A 19,194-nucleotide genomic window follows, 5' to 3' on the forward strand; every position below is an offset into this window, starting at 1 on the left:
CTCTCTCTCTCTCTCTCTCTCTCTCTCTCTCTCTCTCTCTCAAATAAATAAATAAATAAATAAAACAAATATCATGACGTCACCTGTGTCCCAACCATATTTTGCACTTACCATTATAAAATGAGTTCACTCAATTCAGAGCTTCATGCAAAAAGACACTTCAGTTAGGACAGATCTTAAGTATCAGTGACCTGATCCTGTTTTACTGATTCATAGCTTGTAAAGTTTTTCAAAATTTTTGTTAACCGTGAATAGCACCAAGTCTAAGGAGTTTCAAAAGAACTTGGTGATTATACACTTTTTTCCCTTACATGAGAGAGGAGAGAAACTGTTTCTCAAAACTCAGAAACTGATTGACTTTCTTAAGATAATATTGTTGAGCAAAGCTCAGATTAAATCACATTCTGGTACCAGATCCAATATCCTCATCACTGCAGTATTTGGCAAATGGCAATCTGGGTAAAATTGATTAATCATATATCTACCTCTCTACCTCTAAAATAATGTATTTCCTATCAGAAAGGAATCAAATAATAATTTTGTTTAAAGAAATCTCCTTGAATTTGAAAATTTTCTCCATTAAGGTGCTAAAAACACAATTAATCAGACAATTATATGAGTAGAATTGTTATGATAGAGAAGTATAATATAAATTCTTGAAATAGAACTTTCAGTAACAGAAACCCAAAGGAAACAAGAAAAGTCTTTTCAATGTACATGTTACAAAAACTGGATATCCATATGCAAAACAAGTAATCCCTGGCGTATATTTTATATCTCATACAAAAAATCTGAAAATTAATCATAGACATAAATGTAAAACCTAAAAATATAAAACTCTTTTATGTATTTGGTACAGGGTCTCACTATGCAACTCAGACTTGTAGTGATCCTCCTGTTTTCAGCCTCCCCAGCACTGGGATTACAGGTATGTGCCACCACACCTGGACTGGGTGGCAGGCTCAGTGCACCCAGGGGCAAGGCTGGCACAGCCTGTGGTGCCCAGGATCAAACCCCAGTCCCTGTGCTTGCCTAAGCAGGCACTTAGCCCACTGGGCTATCTCACCGGCCCTAAAAATATAAAATGTAGTGGAAACTTTTATTTTCTGGGGTAAAACAAAGAACTTTTAGACATGAAACTGAAATCATGATACATAAAAGAAAAATGAACAAATTGGGCTTCATTGACATTAAAAATTTTGCTCTTTGAAAGACACTGTTAAGAATGAAAAATCAAACCCAAAATAGGGGAAATACTTGAAAATAATATGTACATCAAAGGACATGTATCCAGAATTATGAAGAGTCCTTAAAACTCAATAATAAGAAAATTCCATTTAAAAGTGAATAAAAGATACATGTAGACAGTTCACCAAGGAAGATAACAGTTTGAAAATCAGCACATGAAAATATGTTCAATATCATTATTCATTAGAAAAATATAAACTGAATACACAACAAGATCCTGCTATGTCTGTTAAAATGTCAAAAAATAAAATTTTCCATGAGAATATCTACAAGGAAAAACATTGTCATTATTTTTAGAGAAATAAGATGCTTTCAAAACATCCATTTTTCCTGTGTGTTTTGCTAAAATCCTTGAATTGTTTTGTTGGACCTTCTCTAATTGGCCTGAAACAATGAAGTCACAAGCCAGCCTGGCTTCTTCCTACTGCAATTCCCAACCTACCAGTTTCTTCCAAAAATTTAGTAATCCAATATCATGAAACAAAATATTTTGATTAAGATGCTTTGGCTTTCAATTAAATTTGGACCACTTGGAGACTCTTGTGAGCTTTAGTCTCACAGGAAAGGAAACTGCAGATAATATCAAGAAAGCCAAAATTTCCTCTCATGAAATGAAGCTAAACTCACTTCTTGTTAACAGTTTAGATAATTCAAGTGAGGTTTCTAGACCTTTGAGAAACCTCCAGATTGTTATGATTTCTACCAAACATTTTAAATACATCAACAGATTGAATAAGGTCAACTAAATCTCATTGGAAACATAGAAACGTTTAGAGGCAAAAAGACTTTCTCAAAAGCCAACACTGGGACACTGTTATTTGAGGATTTTTTTTAATCCTTACGTTTATAATTGACCTGAATATTGCTAAGCAAAAAATAAAATTAATTTAGGAAATCTCATCATTGAAATAAAAATGTAAATTATATTTCTTCAATCATAACTGATACCCTAATTATAATCAACCTTGTTAGGAGACAGAGTAGTAATACAAAAGCACGTGACAGGTTATGGTGTATAAAAACAAAAGAGAAGGAAATTATAAAAACCTCATTTCCAATGGAGACTTTTCTTGTCATTGTGAATTTTTCTAAGAACTAGAAAATGGTAGGCTCCTCAGTGAGGATTGCTTTACATTGTTGTTTTATACTAGGTGACCTTGGCCAACCAAGCACACATAACATGTATTCAAATATTTTATTATCCCTAAAATCTTTCTCCTTGTTCTCTTCTGGCATAAAATACATCCAAACACATGTAGCAAGGCAGTGTTTCAGGAACACTCATTTTCTGGTTTTTTTGTGTTGCTTTCTAACATTTAAGTCTATAGTAAATTCTGGACCATCTTGTGACAGGAGAGTTCTGCTAAGGCTCCACTATATGGCCAAACAGCACATCCTTGGGATGAGGATGTATCTGCTCATTGGAATAGGTGCCTTTCTCTTCACCCACAGGTACCATATGTGCACCCAGGAGTATGGTGATAGTGTAGTCTCTGTCCTAAAGGAGATCATTATTTAAAAACTTGGGTTTGTGAGATTAGGACAGCTAAGGACACATGGAGAAATAGAATTTGATGGAAAAAGGCTAAATGCACTGAGAAAAGAAAGTCTGAGGTGAGAGAACTTCTCCTAGAGTACAAAGAGGTTCTTCCAGGCAGCAAAAGAAGTCTACAGTTGTCATGTGCAAAATAATGAGTCAGTGCCTCCAAAATGTAGCAGTATCTGAGAGCAAGAAGCAGCCCTGAGCCCCAGAATCTGAAAAGCACACCTGAAGAAATTCAGAGTGGCATTTTTCTTTTTTTAAAAGAAAGCATAAATTAGAATTAAAACACAAAAACACTGAATTTTTTCTTGCATTTTGGTTTTGGGGGGTGTTTTCTTCTGTTTTGTTTGGTATCAGGAATCAAACTCAGGACCTTGTGCTTGCCCAGCAGGTACTGTGCTGCTGAGCTCCATCCCCAGCACTCCAAACACTAAATACTGGACACTGTGCTTATCCCAGGAGAAGGTTGAGAAATAGGACAGCCAGAAAGGGGTGTGCAGTATCTAGATGCAGGATCAGGTTCCCAGTAAACGGAGTGTGCAATGTCTAGATCCAGGATCAGGTTCCCAGCAAAAGGTGGAGTGCGAGCCCAGGGTCAAAGATTAGATTACCTAAAGAAAATGCCCACTCTAGCACAACCAAATTTGAGGTCTGAGAGGCAGGCCTGGTACACAAATTAAAAAGAAGTGTTCTCCAACTGGTCCTGACTTGATGCTGGGTCATTCTTCAATAGAAGGAAGTCTTTTGTCATGTGCCACTGTGTACCAGTGTGTACTATGGAAACTCATAAAATTCAAGTCATTTGTATCTCATAGCAATGATGAAAAGTAAATTCTAACTTACCTGTCCTTACACATGGGGAAAGTGAGACTCAGAGAGGTGGAGCAATTTGGACAAAAGGGCCAGGGAGATAGCTTAGTGGTCTAAGTGCCTGCCTGGCAAGCACAAGGACCAGGGTTCAATCCCCAGTGCTGTATGTCATGCCAGCCCTGGGTTCCTGGGCATGCCATGCCCTGCAGGCCACCGAAACTGGGCATGGTGGTGCACACCTGTAATTCTAGCACTGGGGAGGCTGAGACAGGAGGATCACTACGATTCTGAGCTGCATAGTGAGACCCTGTACCAAATAAATACATAAAAGATTTTTTTTAATGAGGCAAAGGTATTTAGTGACTAATCATAAAACTAACCTGAGAACCTAATGGCTTTAATATCAGAACTTAGTCTTGCCAGTACACTAGTGGTTTTTAAACTGTAGTCCACACAAGGGCCTGAGTTCAATCCCTGGTTCTGCCAAAAAACAAAAACAAACAAACAAACAAAACCCCTATAAACTAAACTGTAGTCCACAAAATCCAAAAGTGGTTCAGGGTATGCAAACGTTCACTGAATCAAATTTTGTTTTTCACATTTGTGACTTCTTTTAAACTGTTTTTTAAAAAGCCATGCACACACAAATGCTACAACTTTCACAACAACCAATATACTGTTTTTTACATGAAGCTCAGAATAAAGCATCTGCTACCATCTGTGGACAAGTGGTTGGACTTCTTATAACTATCATGACTGATACATGACTGTATGATTAGTTAACATGGCTGTAACTGTTTTGTTGGGGGGGGAGATGGTGAATTCAGATGTGTAAATACTCCCCCACATAAAATGGCACAAACAGCAACAGCACTAATGCAAGTGTGTGTTACACTCAAATGTCAAGCAATCTTCAAACACTTCAGATTGGAGCAAGCTGCTGCCATCTGGCAAAGGAGAGCGATCATAAGAACATGAGTACCTCCTTACATTTGGAAAGTTTCTATTATTGACAATTTAGTGTTTCTAGGATCATGGTAATTGAATATTAATTGTGAAAAGCAAGCTATTACCATGACTGTCTATCCTATAATGTTTGCTGAAAGCAAATATTAGTACAGGAGGCTTGATTATATTCAAGTTCAGTTTTTCTTTTCATTTTTTTTTGGCACAGTATCACTGGTGACAGTATGTACTTCCTACTGGTATTAAGAAGCACAAACTATATGGTCATCCCACTTATAATAAGACTAACATGGATATCTGGGTTAGGGTGGTATCAGGCTGATGTCTCTACTAAGAATTTCCCAAAGTTTCATTTAATTATTATTTTTTTTAGCGGAACCAAGGATCAAACTCAAGCCCTTGTGTTTGCCAGGGAAGCACTTATTCCACTGAACTATCTCCTCAGCCCCCTTCACTTAATTATTTTAGTAGCTATTGATGACAGTTACCCAGACCTCTCATTTCATCAGGTATTTTTTAAATGGTAACTTTCTATTATTTTTCCAGTTTTTCAGCTGATGCCCCTATATGCAAGAACTTTATCTCATCCATTGCAAGACTACTCTGATGGCAGACAAATCCAGAATGTGGAAAGATCTTATAGACCTTCAACAAATAAATGTGATGCTAAAAGAACAGTAGGAAGGGATACTTGCAGGTTAGAATATTGGAGACCAAATCAAAGATCAACTGTTTTTGGTTTGAGGTTTCTTTTAAGGTTATGTTTGAAAGCTAAGGGTGTAGCTCAGTGGTTGAGTATTTGATTAGCCTGCTCAAGGCTCTGGATTGCACCCCCAACACCACAAAGAATTAAATTCTTAAATTAAAAAGGTATGTCTGAGCCAATCAGGATAACAGAAAATTAACAATGTATCAGATGTTAATTGTGGAATTACAATTACTCTTGTGGTTCTGATGAGTGCCCTTGTTATTAGACTAGCACTGAAGCATTCTCAATACAATGGTATTATATTTCATTGTGATATAAAATGCTATAACCTCCTCTTTCAAAATGGAGGCATTTAAAAAAACAAGAATAAGACAAAGTTGAGAGTAATAAAGCTCGGTTGATAGCTCCAGAGATGTCAGATGTTCTATTCTTTTTACTTTTATGTATATTATTTGACATAATAACATGCCTAAGGAAATTTGCCTATATCCAAGAATGGTGAAAGTAAAATGGTTACCATCTGCATTATTTATCTATAAGTCAAGATCTCCTATTGGCCAATAGCATGCATAAACTTAAGTTTGAAAGACAGTTTCCAACTTACTTCAAACACTACCTAACGTATTTGAAAGAATATCCTAACAGTTCTGGAATTGAGATTGATGGTCTTAAAACCCAATTTTAGAAAATCTATCAATGTGGAAGAGACATCCAATGGGTCCTCCCACCACTGCATCTCACATACCACATATCCTGATAGCATCAGAAGATAGCTCAATACCATATCATCACTTCATCACCCAACATGGAAACACAGTTGACTCTACAACTGAGACCTTCCTTCTGGGTAGGTGAGAATGCATTCAATGACTAAGGATTTTTATTGATACTTTCATGGTCTAGCAGTCAGAAAACTATAGCCAGTGGACCAGCCCACACATAGCCACCCACTCAATGTCTAAGGCTGTTCACATAAGTACAGTAGCAAAGTTGAGTTCTTGCAACAAAGACTAGACAACCTACAAAGCTGAAAATATGCAGTATTTGGCCTTTCACAGAAAACAATTGCCACCCTCTGGTGGAATGCAAGATCAACTCCAGAGTTTGGATTTCAAAAACTTGAGTTGTATCAGGTAAGGTTTATACACTCTAATGCTTCCATAAATTCTACAACTTGAATACCAATATGCCATTAATTCTCTAGCTCAACAAAGAACAAAATTAGGCAGGTCAATTGTTCAATAACATTATTAGTCAACGTAAGTGTGAAAGCAAAAAACAGCAAGACAAAACACAGAGTGATTTCAAAAATGGCATTCAAATCCTCACAAAACTCTTTCATTAATAATTCTGTTGTTATTAGGCTTTCTGGCAGCCTCCTGGTTTTAACCTTGAGATCTTCCTTAGGGCATGGCCATGGGACTCAATCCTTCATGGAAAAGAGTCTTACTCTTTCAACAGAAAATGGAATCAGCTACTTAGAACAAGTTCTGTTTGATCTTTTGAAAAAAGGAGAAATTAAGATTGAACTTGACAATGAGGATGTAGGCGTGTATTCAAAAAGACGTTCATGAAAGGGGAGTAAGAAATCATCCATGCATTCTATTCTCTGTCAGGGGAATGAGGGGGTGAGGGAAAGAGCAGAGTTCAGCAAGTTTTTGATAACAGCTGGAGAATCACAGCTGTTTCTTTGCTGGAATTTTAAGGCCCCTTGTTCAGATTAGAGATTGGAGGACCAGATCACAGTTCACTTTGAAACTCACTCACATACATCCCAAAAGGCTGGCCAAATTTGTCTGCTACTACTCTAAATTCTACACAACTTAGGATAATATTCTAGTTTATGAGTTTGACCAAACTTTTATTTGATCCTTCACTAAGACAGAATGAATTTCTTTCCTTAGGAAGGCACCCCAAAAGCCAAATCTTGGACTGAGCAGAGCTCCGGCTATACCTTCAAGATGTGTTCATTGGATGCTTTGTCATCAGGGGACACATACAAACGAATGAAGACAGAATTGCTGTATTGACCACGGAATGTTGCCAGTGTGTGCAAAAGGCTGAATTTTCTCTCTGACCAAACTCCTTCAGGACCAATATTTGCTTCAAGCACGGGCCAGCGGAAAGGTGAATGCCGCAGGATATGGAGCAGTGGTTTGGCATCTGCTTTTTCAATAGCTTCTGAAAGGGAGCAGTTATGAAGGGAGAGTTAGAATCGCACACAAGATCATCAAACAAGAATACAAATTAAGGGAATTTTATGAATAGGATATCCTGTAAGGCCTCAATTAGAAATTTCAGCTGTTAGGAAGAGGATGGATGATGTGGGGTGGATTGAGCATAACCACAGAGACAAACCCAACTACAACTCACACTTAATGTGAGTCTCTAAATCTGATGTTTTTGCCAGAAAAGCTGACAGAGAAACCTGCTGGGTTTTTCCTACAATAGAACATGGGCTCACTACATTGACCCCAGTGAATGAAGTTAGGCTGAGCATACGTGCTGGTACTTACTAAGGACAACTAACAAAAGGAAATGACTTAAGAAAGCTAGCTACTCCCTGGTGAAATAAAGTAATGCTTCAGAAATCTGTTCTTTTACTGCCCTCTTCTTGTTTACCAAGTGATATCTCAAATCTTAGCCCAGAGCACATGCTTCCCAGAACCACTGTCTTCTTCCTCAGTAGACTTGAGACAGCAGATGAGAAAGGCAGGCATCTTTTCCAACTCCATTGAGATGCATGATGCCAAGAGATAGGTGGGAGGCTCTCAACAAAGATTTGGGTTAAGCTAAACGAAGAAGTCTCGGAATCTAGATTTCTCTAGGTTCCAGGAGGTCATGTGGAACATATGAATTCTCTCACATATACTCTTGCTGAGTATCCTCAGATATGAAAAGGCCTGGCCTTTGCATTCTTGTTTTTGTATGAGGTACAGAGAGGCCTTTACTTCTGCCCTATCCAAGTGTCTCATAGAAGAAATGACACCCAAATAATCCATATTGTAGAAATAAAATTATTTTATTCACCAAGCCAACCATAAAAGAGTAACTAAAGAAGATTAATCAAAATCCTGTCACTAACCATGTTCCCTTCCTTAAACAAAACATATAAACATTAAGAAAATTTTGAGTTCTCTTTTCCTTTAAACCATATCTTTAAACAAAAAAAAATAGAATTTGGAAGGGTAAGAGTGGTAAATATCTTGTTTTCTTTATTACTCACTTTCATTCATACAAGATGAATAAAGAATTTTGGCCTTCTGTATGGCTTCAGAGTCCCGCCTCCTACTGATTGATTTCTCCAAAAGTGCTGGAAAAGTTAAAAAAAAAAAGATTTATTAGTATCCATCCACATGCAATACAAAGTTGCAGGTTATTGGCTAATCATAGCCTAGAGAAAATTAAATGTAAAGACAGAAAAGCCTTGCAAATACATATCTATAAAAGACAGAAGGATATCAGAACCAATTCCAAGTTGTTTAATGTTCAAAGAAAAACAATTTAACATTCTCTTATCCAGGGTTCTCCTAACTCAAAAGAAATGCAAAGTTCAATTTCCAACTGAGATTGGACCTTCTGAAGGGGTTAATTTCTTCTGGCACCTACACAAAAAGCAACAGAATTCATTTATTCAAGAACCAGAAATAACTGAATTCCGTCTCTTGTTTCGGCACCAAGTAATATTCTCAAGGGAGGCAATTTCATCAGAGTTGGGTTTCTTAAGATTTCTTCATAACACAGCCTCTCAGGGAGGTCACCTGGAAGAAATTTCCCATTAGAAGTTTTATTCAATGTTGCATAAACATGCTGTGGACATGGAAGAAGTTGTTTAGACAGGAAATGGAGAGATGTGATTGGAAAGCCTACCTAAATTGCCTGAAAACTTGCCCATTTATCATGCGAAGCCCTGGCTATTTAAATAGGCCATGTGTACAAAATGGCTTCCAGGCCCACCTGGAAAGTGGTTTTCTATTTATAAGAGCACTAATAATACTGTTCGAAGGTGGAAAGTGGCAGTTGTCACTATTTCGCTAAATGAGGAAAGAGAAAAGCCAAGACTCAATGAAAAAAAAAAAGAACCTCTAAAAAAAGAGCACCTCGAATGCACTTGAGAGTATCAATTTACCAACATGAAGCCAAGCTGAAAAATCCCTATGGTGACTGCAGAACTGTGGCACTACCTATTCCAAGAATGTCAAACTGCTGTTGTCAAGGCGTTTGGGGAAACAACCTCACAAGCCTCCAAAATCACGGTACAACAGATGTTCCTATAGTTCTCGAGATAGCTTCAAGACACAATGTACAATGCTAATCTAATTAATAAATAATTACATATTCCCTAAAGTGGAATTTACTTCTAAACTAGTTCTACATCTCACATAATGCAAACCAGAGCTCCTGTCCAGTTTTTTTTAAACAAGCATCTGTACAGAAAACAAGCCCATATGACTAGATATATTCTAGCACAATAAATTAAATTGGGTTAGATGTGGGCATTTTCAATTATCACAGCTTGTTTGGTGCTTCTTTTGAATGTATTATTATAGCAATGTAAGCCAGAAAATTAGCCTTAAGAATTAAAAAAGGGGTTTTCTTTAATAAACAGAAAGCTCTAGAATCATATCCACAAATATTTCCATTCAAATCAGAGCATGTGCCTTGCTGTCATATTGCTTACACAGTCATTATGGTCATTAGACTGTTGGGAGACACATTTGGAAGTAAATAATTCAAGTTTCATTTAGGGTTGAGACAATATTCTGATGCTATGAATACTTCATGGGCTGCAAATGCAAGGGCCCCAAGGACCAAAAACAAGCCAGAGAAGCAAAAAGAACTAAAAGCATTAAATATCTACTAGCACAGTCCTGAGACACCCAATCACAACAAAGGGAAAGGAGAACACTCGTATGCTAAGTAGGGCAATCCCAAAATTCTGACTATGAACAAATATCAGGAACTTCTGTACATCAAAATTCTGACTTTGACACAAGCATTGGACTTTTAGAACAGGTTCAGTCATCCCAGATTCCTTATTACACCCTTTTCCTCCCTTTTTTCTTTCTTTCCCCTTGGCATCCAAGCCAGCAGAATAGCATTATAATGCAGACAGTGATGTGCCAATCAGTAGGCAGTAGCCATTCTATATATATCTGCATGTGAATTAGTGCTAAGTGGAATACAATCTAGGCTGGAGTGTCATTAATAAACAAATCAAAGCCTGTCCATCATAAGCAACTACTCAGGTTGTTCAACTGTCCCTAAAGCATTGATAAGGGTTCTTGGGTCACCCTTACATGGCATACCCATCAGAGTCTGTGTTGTTACACAGAGGACTCATAAAGCACCACCATCACCACTAGCTCCTTACCAAAAAAGGAACATGTCAAGCCACAAAAACCTATAGTACAGCAAACCTCACACTCTACAACTGGTTTGAGTCCTTTTGATTATCAAATTTGAACATTTCATCCATCATGTTAAGTATTTTCTTCTCATTAAGGACAATCAAAATTGGATCAAGAAATAGAAGGCAGCCAGGCATGGAAGTGCACACCTGTAATCCCAGCACTTCAAAGGCAGAAGCAAGAGGATTGCTGCAAGTTCACAGCCCACTTGGGCTATATAGAGAGACCCTGTCTCAAAGAGACAAGAAGCGGAAGCAGTAGAGACAGAAGCAGAAGCAAGGCAGCCATGGTTTACAGTGCAGTTATGGTCAAGTCCAATAACCACACCATGCACAACCAGTACTGAAAATGGCACAGAAATGGCATCAAGAAACCTCGGTCACAAAGATACGAATCTCTGAAGAGAGTAGATCCCAAGTTCCTTAGGAACATGTGTTTTGCCAAGAAGCACAACAAGAAGGACTTCAAGAAGATGCAAGCAAACAGTGCCAAGGCCATGATGTTATCAAGGTCCTCGTCAAGCCCATGAGGTCAAGCCCAAGATCATCACAAAGGGAGTAAACTGCAGGCTCGCTTGACTTGCCTATATTGCTGACCCCAACCTTGGGAAGCGTATCCGTGTCCTTATTGCTAACAGTCGCAGGCCTTGCCAGCCAAAGGCCCAGGCTCCAGCCAAGGCCCAGGCTCCAGCTTCTGCTCCAACCCAGGTTGCCAAAGGAGCCCAGGCCCCCAAACATGCCCAGGACCCCGTGAAGGCTCCACAGTAAAAGCCTCCTATCTGCTAATGTAAAAACAGAAGGACTGGTGTGACCCCTGGGGTGCCATCTGTGGGGGGCTGGTGTCCTCCTGTGCTCTTTGGATAAATAAACCTGAGGCAGGATTTTTAAAAAGTAGAAGCAAGGGAGCAAGAAAGAAACATATAAGGCAGCACAATAGACATGTCCAGAAGCTTGACTTTCAAACTACAAGAACCTGAATTCCAGTTGCCGCTCACTGCTCTATCTTAGCAGGAATGTGAGCAGGAGGTCTGAGCTCAATAGGCCTCAGTTAGTTCCTCTGTATATTAAGGTAATAATAGTGCATTCCTATGAGATTACAGCTACAGTTTTATAGTCCTAATGCACAGAAAGTTCTATCTCAATGTCTGGGCCCATGAAAATTGGGATCAAAAATTGGTAGTTTAAACATAATTACAGTTCAAGTTAACTGTCCAAATAATTGGAAAGTAATCAAGTTTGTTTCTAATGCTTCTCCATGATAATTTTTGTTCCCCCCTCCAATCTCAGGACACTGGTAGGCAAAGACTTACTGGCTCAAGATACTATCACTGAGTGACTCATTTAAAGATAATAATATTCAACTTATTAACCATTGTTATGCTTCTAGTATCTTGTTTTGAATTTTTTTCTCCTTAAAATAAAGATACTATCACTATTTCATACAACAGACCTGTCCTAGCTACATTGCAAAGCCCTACATTCTCAATAATTCTTCTGCTTCCATATAGGGAAAGTTTTAAGGGAGGAGACCTATTTGTAGCAGTGTTAACCTCTGAAAATATTTTGGTTACATCCTTCATCCTGGACAAGGCATTGCCTTTTTTAATGTAAACATTCTCAATGCAAGTATAACATACATAATACAGAAAAATGTAGAGAACAAAATTTGAAGGCTTTTCACAAAGTAAATATGCCCAAGGAACCAAAATTATTACTAGGACCCCAGAAATTCCTTGTGTGCCTTCCCTTTCAATTGCTACTTCCAACCAAGACAACCAACATCCTCCTTTGCAGGTGTTCACTCAAGTCTGTCAAATCCACATATTTCCAGTGGCTGATTTGTCTTTTCCTTTGGATTGGTAAAAGTGCTTTATGTAGTGTACACACAAGCCTCTTTGTCTTTTGAATATTTTTATTGCAATTTTTCTCCCATTCCTTAGACTTTGTTTTCTCAGTGTTATCTTGTATAAGCTGAAATTATTATAATTTAATCCAATTTGTCCATTTTTATCTTCTCTATAGCTAGTATATTTTTGTATCCTATTTTTAAAAAATCTTTCATCGAGGACAGCAATGTGTAATACAAAAACCATGCTTGAATACCTGACATCTTGGTCTTCTAAATGTGTACCATTTCTAATGTCATATCAATTATTACTATACTCTTTAATTTTATTTTCTGTATTTTAGGAAAGGGTCTACAAGTGTTCAAGGTCTTACTACTAGGTCGGATTCGTAGTGATTCTCCTGTTTACAGCCTCCCAAGTTCTGGGATTACCGGTGGGTGCCACCACACCCAGTCTCAATTGCCATCTCAGCGCGCCCCAGAGGCAGGGGGTGGGGGGCAGCACAGCAGGCCCGGGGATCAAACTCCCAGCCCCTGTGTCTGCTTGCATGCACTTTAATCCACTGAGCTATTTGGTTTGTCTGTTTGGTTTTGCTTGTCTTCTTTTTATTAATTTTATTGAGAAACAAATAGCAATGAGACAGTTTCAAAACCGATTAGTATGACAGTTTCAATAATTAATACAATGCATATTATTGTCTTCATAGTGGTTATTCATAGTACAAGATGCAGACATGATATCCTGTCACCGCTGACCTATTTGGCCAGCCACTATACTGTCTTTAAAACAAACTTTTTAAAAAAGGTTAAAAAAAGAGGCATGAACAAAAATTTAAGGTTTCTTGAAAGCAAGTGGTAATATCCAACCATATGTGCAATCTTGCATAACTATCTGCTAATCTGAGCAACAGATTTGACAATAAAATAAAGTGTCAACCATTGTTAATCAGCTACTCTTGGTTTGAAAATCTGTAACATATGTACTGTTGCATGCTGCCCTGTTTCTTTCTTTGTTTCTGATTTTTGTTCTTGCTTTGCTTTTACTTTTCAAAACAAATTTAAATTAAAATATAAATAAATAAATAAACCTTTGCCTACCCCAATGTCATGAAGTTATACTGCATTTTCTTTTTCTATTTTATAGAAAAAAGGTAAAACAAAATTTCATAACAAAATAATAGGAAAATAATCAGAATTAATGTATTACATGTTGTTATGTTTTAAGTAGTAAAAATTTCTCCAATTATATTAGCACAAACCTTCCTTTTTAATGAACTAAGAGACACTAATAGTATAACTGACTTGCATTTTTTTCCTTTGTCCTACTGTCCTTTCTCATTTCATCCATCCTAGTCCCTTTAGCCTACATTTTCATCTAGAATCTTCATTGATTCCCATTTAGATGTATAATCTAAAATTTCTTTTAGCCTATGATATAAACAGCTCTGCCTATGAAACAAAAGTATGGACTCCCAGGGTGCAAATCATGACAACTCTGATAGATAAGATATTGTTGGTCATTGTGTATCAATAATATCATTCAAAATGGGTTCATGCTGCTTAGGCACATGCAGCCACGGGTTTTCGATCCCTGGTGTGCCATGCCGGCCCCACCCCTGGGGCGCACTAAGACAGATTGAGACTGGACGTGGTGGCGCATGCCTCTAATCCCAGCACTTGGGAGGCTGAAAACAGGAGGATCACAATGAGTCTGATCTGTGTAGTGATGTGTAGTGAGACCTTGTAGACCCTGTACTTAAAAAAAAAATCCATTCAAAATATGTTCATAGGGCCAGCCAAATAGCTCAGTGGACTAAAGCTCCTGCTTAGGCAGAGTGCAGCAGCCAGAGTTCGATCCCCAGCATGTTGTGCCACTCATGCCCCCAGGGCATGCTGAGCCATGATTGAGATTGGGCGTGGTAGCCCACACCTGTAATGCCAACACTTGGGAGGCTGAGAGCAGGAGGATCACTATGAGTCCATTCTACTAGTGAGACCCTGTAGACCCTGTACTAAATACATAAAAAAAACATGTTCATGAAAAAAATGGTATTAACAATGGTTTTATTCTATTAGTTTGAGTTTACTTTTGAGCAAGGTTTGGGTCACATTCATCTTTGAAAAGCCAGGCTCTAAATCTTGGAATAACTGATGCTTAATGAATAGTTGCTGAGTTGAGTTCTTGACAAGGAAAGTCTGAAATAAAAAATCCACCCAACTAAAAAGAAACTATGAGAAGCTACACTGACTACTTTTATTATTGTTCACAATCATTAACATCATGATCATGCTAACATCATAATCTCCTTTTTTCACACTCCAGTCTCTGCATCATTCAGTAACACCCAAGGTCTCTTTTCCTTGTTTTGTTTTTTTTTTGAATACCAGCTAAGATACTCACATTTAATTTTACTGATTGTCTCAGCTGAGACATTTCCCAATATCCAGCTCTTCTGTACTGATATTCTGGGGGTGGCAGGGGAGAAGTAACTCCTTTACCCTTAGCAGTCAAGAGAAAACTATCAATCCTACCCTCTCAATTCACTCCTACTCAGACAGAGCATTTATTGTGCATTCCAAAAGATGAAAAGAAAATTCCAAAGGAAGAGTGAGACTCCTGGGGCCTTCATGGTACCCTGGTTAGTCAAGAGATCATGATAGTTATGTAAGACTCAGGCCAAATATCTGAATTCTTTGCAATGTCAAGGACCAGTTCGACTAATATTGTTTCTTTTTTAAAATACACATGCACAACGGTGTCGGCACAGTGCAAAATCTTACCCAGAGCCTTGATACTGAGCTGACACCATATGAAATGGTGCAGGAGCACAGGGACTCACACAGCTCCCTGCCTGTGCTCTTTGTCCTGGTCCTGTGATACTTTTATGTCCCTGCTGTAAAGCGAACCTTCTGGCTGGCCAAGGGCCCAGTGGATGACAGAGCTGTTTGCTTGATTTGCTTAATGGGGGCAGCAACTGTGTTTTAAATCCTTTACATTACCTTGACCATGGTAAACTCTCTGTGCTATGCAGATTATGCCAGCACTTCTTTGATATCCAAAAGGTTATCCTCTTTAAGTGAAAGAACCTGAAAACTCCGAAGTCTGGAAAATAAAACCTGTATTGTCTGCTTCCACTCCTACATAATGAACACAATGTTCTGTAGACCTATACAGTTTTAAAACCTATCATACCACAGTCTAATGTCTCCTTTGGTGGTACTTAAAAACCACCTTTGGACAATCCATGGTTGAATGCCACCTCTAATCTTACTATTTTTAGTCCTTGTTGATTTTCTAAGCTGCAGACTTTAATTTGGTTTCCAAGCTCTCAGTGTATTTACTGTACTGAAAATTTTCATTTTTCTGAATCACACCACATGGGTATTAAACCCTTACGCAGTTAAGCCCAGAGACTCTAAATCAGCTTGCAAAGCCCATTGTTATTCCCATTAAAAATAAAATTCAAGTTAACTAAGTCATGGTCTGTGGATTCCATAGCCCTCATATTTTTATACGAATTGTGTGACACTCAGCTTTACAGTTTCTCAGTCCCACAACCAGTCAAGCATGGGATTAACTGAGCCTGTCTGACAGACTGAAAAAACAATAAAAGCTAATATTTCTCATTCTTTGAGAAAACCCCCACCTAAATATAGGGAGAGGAACTTTTGGAATTATGTTCAGTTCATTTTTTATTATCATCTTATAAATGATAATTGTTGGTTAGCATCAGCTTAAGAGAAAGGGACAGAGATGATTTCAGGGGGATTTAAAACCTCTAACTCATCAATCTAAATCATGGGTTACCAAATATCACAAAAGCCTCTCTTTTAACAGAAAAGACCTCTGTCCATAATAAAATAAATTTTCTAAGGCTTCCAGATACTATGAAAGTTCAATGGAAAGTAACTCTTTCATTATATTCACTTATAAGTGAATTAACTTATAAGGATTATGCTTATGAAGGTTATACTTTAAAACAATTTAAATTTTAGCATGGCTCTTTGATAGCACAGTATTACAGTGACTTGGCAAATAAACACACTTTAACTCAAAAAAAATAGATTTCCTATTTAATGTGCATCTTTGCAAATTATGCAATGTAAAGCCTGTTCCAAACTTGAAGTCATTAAAAGATATCTTCATTTTTTTCCTATAGCAAAACTTCTAATTATTTGCTCTTCCCACCTCCTTTTTTAACCATCTTAAGACTACAAGGTGAAGGGCATGTGTGATTATACTCTTCCTGCAGTGGTCTTTCCTTGAGCAACCCTGAGATATCCAAGGAACAAACAATGACAGTGCTCATTTATGAGGTATCTGTTCTGTGCCAGCTGTAGTACATATGACCTTAGTTAACCTCCAGCACCCTCAGAGGCATGTCTAGTCAATCCCATTCTACAGGTTAAAAAACTAAAAATTTCTCTAAGGAGACTAAGTAAAAGTTGAAACATGGATCTAGACCCAGGTCTCTGCCTCCTGCTCATTTGACTAGCAGATGCCCACTGAAATTACACAAGTTGCTTTCCTAGGAGAGAACAAGCTCCCAGTGACTAAACAAGAGGTAGCAACAATTTCCTGATAGGTCTGTGGACCCAAACTGGAAGAAAACAATGCCTTGTTCTTATAAGGATGGGATGACTTCACACTGGGACCAGGCACACAAACCACTGAGGCACCTGCAAGTTGCTTTCTTTCTTTAAAATTTTTGGTACCAGGGATTGAACTTAGGACCTTGTATTTTCTGGGCAGGTACTTTAGCCACTGAGCTATCTCTTCAGCCTGTACTTGGAGATTCTGAGGCCTATGGTCAGAGACAGAAGCAGAGTGAAGACAGAGCAGACCTTAGCTCATCCTCAAGGGCTGATTTCACATTAAACTCTAATCTGAGTCAGTAACTGCCAAACTTGAAAATGCATCAGAAGCACCAGGAGAATTGGTTAAAAGACAGATGGCTGGGTCTTCTCTGCAAGGTATCTGATTCAATAGGTCCGCAGTAAGGCCATGGATTGTGCCCTTCTGACAAATGCCCGGGGAATGGTGATGCCGCAAGTGCAGGGAACACACTTTGAGAAATATTACTTTAAACTAGCGGCACTTTTTTTTTGCACACAAAAGACTTTATTTTATGGAAAAATAAAATAAAATTTCATGACAAAATAATAAGATAATAGCAATAGTTAATGCACTGCATACTGTTATCTTCAAAGTACTTACTCAGAGTATAAGATATGGGCATAAAATATTCTCCAAATGATATGGACTCACAAGCCTACTGTTTGTCTTTTCCTTTTTTTTAAAGAAAGAAATGTTTATTTCAGCTCAGTTTGTAGAGTTTTTGATCCATACTTGGCTGGTTTAAAAGCAGCATAGCATGGCAAAGGGGCATGAGAGAAAAGAAATAGTCTATGGCTTTACAGAGAATGCAGAAGGCAGCAAGCAACAGCAGCAGCAATCCTTCCTTCTACCCCTTCATATTCCATCTGGGCTACAATCTGATAGATTGGTGTCACTCATACCCAAGATGAGGTTCCTATTATCTATGTCTTTAATCCTAGTATCTCATACCCTCTTAATCCACATTCACACATCCTAATCCACCCCTTTAAAAATTCCCCACCTATGAATAGATGAACTTTTTGGGGGGACATGTAGATATAAACCATAACAATGACAGCATGAGGTAACACATAAAACTGAGAACTATGAATTGGTCATACTCTTTTGCTAACACAGGGAAACCTCAGACCTAGTGTCCTAATCATCCAAGTTTTGAAGAAAACCATTCAAAAGATTGATTCACAAAAGTTAATAGCAAAGGGCTGAGCAAAAATATATTAAGCAAATATTAATTAATGATACTAACATCACACTAGGGTGAATTCCAGACCAAGAATTAAAATAAAAGCAAAACACTCTTTGACAATGTTAAAGGATGATATTCCCAATGAGACCATAATAACAAAAAGAACAAGGGCCGGCGGTATAGCTCAGCAGACTAAGTGCTTGCTTAGGTAAGCGCAGGAGCCAGGGTTCAATACCTGGCTCCGCCTGCTGCGCCAGCCCCACCTTCGGGTGCACTGAGCCAGCGATGGAGTCCGGGCGCGGTGGCGCGCGCCTGTGATCCCAGCACTTGGGAGGCAGAAATCAGGAGGATCACTACAAATGTGGGCTGTGTAGTGAGACCCTGAGCAAAAAATAATAATAATAATCAAAAAAAATAATAAAAAGAACAGTGGCTGTTCCCATGCTGTCTCTGTACAATTCATGGAACCTATGAACATACTGACCTTATATGGCAGAAGAGTCTTTATGGATGTGTTTGCTCTTATTCTTTTTTTTTTTTTTTAACAGGAATCTAACTCTGGGCCTCATGCTTGCCAAACAGGCACTATGTCACTGAGCTGTAGCCCCATCCCTTAAGAATCTTTCTTTCCCCATAATTTTATTGATAAACAAATAGCAATGAGACAGTTGTAAATCAAATTGGTAGGACAGTTTCAATAATTAACACACTGCATACATTCTTCCTAGTGGTTAACTGCTGTACAAGAATCATTCTATTCATTGAGAGAAGGTAACTATATATCTATCCAAACCACTTTGAATACACAGATACAATCGTCTGTATACCCTTTTTTTGTTAAGTTCCGTTATTTGA

General features: G+C 38.1%; 1 protein-coding gene across 1 annotated transcript in view; it reads right to left on the reverse strand.

Annotated features, from left to right (window-relative positions):
• Phex (phosphate regulating endopeptidase homolog X-linked) overlaps positions 1 to 19,194 on the reverse strand; it is a 243,921-nt gene that overhangs the window by 193,361 nt on the left and 31,366 nt on the right. Inside the window, exons 4-5 of the mRNA XM_004631393.2 lie at positions 8,503 to 8,589; positions 7,231 to 7,457 (exon numbers count right to left, since the gene is read on the reverse strand). Coding sequence (XP_004631450.1) covers positions 7,231 to 7,457; positions 8,503 to 8,589 — 314 coding nt within the window. The remainder of the gene's footprint in view (positions 1 to 7,230; positions 7,458 to 8,502; positions 8,590 to 19,194) is intronic.

Source organism: Octodon degus, unplaced genomic scaffold (assembly GCF_000260255.1).
Source record: "Octodon degus isolate 3935 unplaced genomic scaffold, OctDeg1.0 scaffold00041, whole genome shotgun sequence".
Lineage (NCBI taxonomy): Eukaryota > Metazoa > Chordata > Mammalia > Rodentia > Octodontidae > Octodon > Octodon degus.